Below are 3,802 nucleotides of genomic sequence, written 5' to 3'. Positions count from 1 at the left end.
CAGCTTCCATCAACCAAATCTACTCACAAGGCTTTGGTCAGCCTGAGGCTGTTGTAGAAGACTCTACCTTAAGGTGCCCTGCAGTGAGATTGAAACTGCATCCTGTGATTGGTAAGCAAACTTCTTACCATGCAGCCAGCAAAAGTGAACCCAAAACAATGATAATGACTCTGTCGATACGTCGCCCCCTTTTAATGCCATAATGATCTTCTGGAGCCTTGATCAGCTGAAACTCCTTTCTGTCTCACTCTCTCACGTACACACACACACACACTCACACACACACACACACTCTCTCTCTCTCTCTCTTTCTCTGTTTGTCTGTCTGTGTGTCTTGCTTTCAGAATGGATGAAATGACTGTTGTACTCACGCTTGTGGTGCACCTCCAATGCCAAACCCCACAAGCCCACGTAAGACAAGCATCCAAATAAACGTAGGTGAGAAGGCGCTGAGGATACCAAAGTAACAGGTGAACAGAGACGAGGCAATCAGAGCCTGGAACGAAGATGGTTAGAAAAGGGGACAGTTACAAAAGGAACATTTACAGAAAGGAAAGGGATAGCTACAAATAAGGATTGTGATAAGAGGGAGCAGTTATAAAATGGGACAGTTGTGAAAGGGGACAGTCACGAAAAGTAACACAAAAGGAGGCAGTTATAAAATGGGACATTTATACAAGAGGGGACATTTATAGAAAGGAAAGGGACAGCTACAAATAAGGATTGTAATAAAAGGGAACAGTTGTAAAATGGGACAGTTGTGAAATGGGACAGTCACAAAAGGAGGAAGTTATAAAAGGGGACATTTATACAAGAAGGGACATTTATAGAAAGGAAAGGGACAGCTACAAATAAGGATTGTAATAAAAGGGAACAGTTATAAAATGGGACAGTTGTGAAAGGGGACAGTCACAAAAGGAGGCAGTTATAAAAGGGGACATTTACAAGAGAGGACATTTATAGAAAGGAAAGGGACAGCTATAAATAAGGATTGTAATAAAAGGGAACAGTTATAAAATGAGACAGTTGTGAAATGGGACACTTACAAAAAGAGGCAGTTATAAAAGGAGGACAAGTATTAAAAAGAGAGTTATAAAAGGAGACATTTACAAGAGGGAACATTTATAGAAAAGAATAGAATAGCTACAAATAAGGATTGTAATTAGGAAGCAGTTATAAAACAAGACAGCTGTGTAAGGGGACAGTTACGAAAGGAGGCAGTTATAAAAGGGGACATCAGTAACAAAAACAAAGTTATTAAAGGGGAGAGTGATAAAAGAGGACTGTTGCAAATGTAGAGAGATTTGAAAAGGAACAGTTATGTTTTAGGTAAGTTAAAAAAGGGGACAGTTGCAAAAAGGACTGTTTTAAAAGAAAGGTTATAAAAGAGGAATAGTGACAAGAGTGGTAGCTGTGAAAAGGGACAATTACAATAAAGAATAGATATAAAATGTACATTTATGCAAGGGGTCTATGACCCAACATCAATGAATATATTGAGTTTGTACATAATTATTGTGGCTTTTTTTCAACAAATTTTATTCAACAAAAACAATTACAGCATGTAACAAAAACATCTTTAAATGATTATTCCGGAGCATATTCACCATCTACCTCAATTACTGCATCCCATTTGCTTGGCAGACGGTTAGACCGTCATTTAAAGATGTTTTTGTTGAATAAAATTTGTTGAGTGTTTATTGAGCGAAAACACCTAAAGCTCCACGAGGCTCCGGCAGGGGATGGTGGCGAACCCTGCTGTACTCTTCCACCACAACTTTCTCTCACTCTTACTTCCTGTTTCTGTTGTGCCTGTAATTCAAAGGGTCAGCCTTGTCATGCTGAATATCCCCAAGAACTACGTTTAGGGTACACGTGTCTGTGGAGTGCTCAGCTACATGCACGTTAATTTCACGAGCAGGCTGTTCCGTTGATCGGATCAACTGGAACCCTCGACGTTGTCGTAAGCGACGGAGTGCCAACATACATGTGTGTATGTATGTAATTGCTGTATCACAAACCCACCTCAAGTAGCATCTGCCTCAAAGGGGCACGAAGGTAGAAGGGCAATACTCACCAGCTTTCGTCCATATTTATCACAGAAACTTCCCCATAGACTGGAACTCGTCATCATTCCACAGAAGACAATCTGAAAAACAGGGAAAAAAAGCAGGGTGAGCATAGAGTAAGACAGGGTATTGGGGTAGATGTAAGGGATAGGCAATTGTTAGGGTATAGATAGTTATGCGTAAGATAAGGGTGGAAATGTGTCTGAGCAGAGTGGTATAGGCAGTCAGTTCTTCATCTCAGGAAATACGAAACTGAACAAGTCAATATATTTGCAGCATTCATGAAGTTGCTGGGAGTGCCTGATATTGGTTAGGTATGACCATATATAACTGCTTTCAGACCTCTCTTCAGATATTCTGTAGGGATTTTACTCTCTTACCCTTTCTTTTGGAAACATTTTTTTGGCATATTTCAAGGGCTGTAATGAATCCAAAAATGTTTGCTCTCGCATCAACAAGCGTCATGTTTACACTTTGGTGTTGTTTATTCAAGTTTCCAAGTTTCTCAAAGACGTCTGTCAAATTACTGTGTGGTAAGTAGCTTGCTTACCAACCACATGGTTCCGGGTTCATTCCCATTGCGTGAGTGGATTTGGTAGACTGAAACTGAAAGAAGCCTGTCGTATATATGTATGTGCGTGTATATGTTTGTGTGTCTGTTTGTCCCCACAACATCGCTTGACAACCGATGGTGGTGTGTTTAGTCCCCGTAACTTAGCGGTTCGGCAAAAGAGACTGATAGAATAAGTACTAGGCTTCCAAAGAATAAGTCCTGGGGTCGATTTGCTCGATTAAACAAGTAAAAGAAACGAGTAAAAGAGTAACCTTAAAAATTCACTCTGACACGGCCTAAGGGCATAGCATAGTGGATAAAGGCACCGAAATGCAATGCAGTCACCTAGTTCTAGGTTCAGTCCCAGGTAAGGCACAAAGGTGACTCGCAAGATACCTGAAGAAGGCTGAAGTGTACACAGCTGATAGGTAGTGAAAGCAACAGCCAAGATGAGGACACCCCCTGCAACTAAGACCTGATGTGTCTTCTCGTCGTGATGTGTCTACGAGTGGAGAGGTGGTAAGTGTACTTGGGGTTAGGCACTTTCTTTTGGAAATGGCCCAAGCACAGCAGAGGTGGTTAAGCTACCACCTCTACAATACCATCGACCTTATAACAAAAAAGACCAAACATACATAGGGGACAGACATGCAGACAGTGTAAGGTAAGGGCAAGTATGAAGGGAAGACAGAGTTAGGTAGACATGAGTAAGAAAATGGTGGAAATGTGTCAGGGTATAACATTATAGACAGGCAGTTGTAAGATAAGGGGGTAGATGCATGTAGATAAAACAAAGTTAGCGGCTGTGTGGTAAGTAGCTTGCTTACCAACCACATGGTTCCGGGTTCAGTCCCACTGTGTGGCACCTTGGGCGAGTGTCTTCTACTATAGCCTCGGGCCGACCAAAGCCTTGTGAGTGGATTTGGTAGACGGAAACTGAAAGAAGCCCGTCGTATATATATGTATATGTATATGTATGTGTCTGAGTTTGTCACCACAACATCGCTTGACAACCGATGCTGGTGTGTTTACGTCCCCGTCACTTAGCGGTTCGGCAAAAAGAGAGCAATAGAACAAGTACTAGGCTTAGGAAGAATAAGTCCCAGGGTCGATTTGCTCGACTATAACGGCGGTGCTCCAGCATGGCCGCAAGTCAAATGACTGAAACAAGTAAAAGAGA

At 41.7% G+C, this 3,802-nt stretch overlaps 1 protein-coding gene across 1 annotated transcript in view; it reads right to left on the bottom strand.

The window, feature by feature from the left end:
• The window catches only part of LOC106881691 (synaptic vesicle 2-related protein), a 43,076-nt gene that overhangs the window by 20,027 nt on the left and 19,247 nt on the right, over window positions 1–3,802 (bottom strand). Inside the window, exons 4-5 of the mRNA XM_052978075.1 lie at window positions 2,078–2,149; window positions 372–496 (exon numbers count right to left, since the gene is read on the bottom strand). Coding sequence (XP_052834035.1) covers window positions 372–496; window positions 2,078–2,149 — 197 coding nt within the window. The remainder of the gene's footprint in view (window positions 1–371; window positions 497–2,077; window positions 2,150–3,802) is intronic.

The sequence above is a fragment of the Octopus bimaculoides genome, chromosome 30, assembly GCF_001194135.2.
Source record: "Octopus bimaculoides isolate UCB-OBI-ISO-001 chromosome 30, ASM119413v2, whole genome shotgun sequence".
NCBI lineage: Eukaryota > Metazoa > Mollusca > Cephalopoda > Octopoda > Octopodidae > Octopus > Octopus bimaculoides.
Note: the sequence above shows the minus strand (reverse complement) of the source record. Positions and strands in the feature narration are given on the sequence as shown.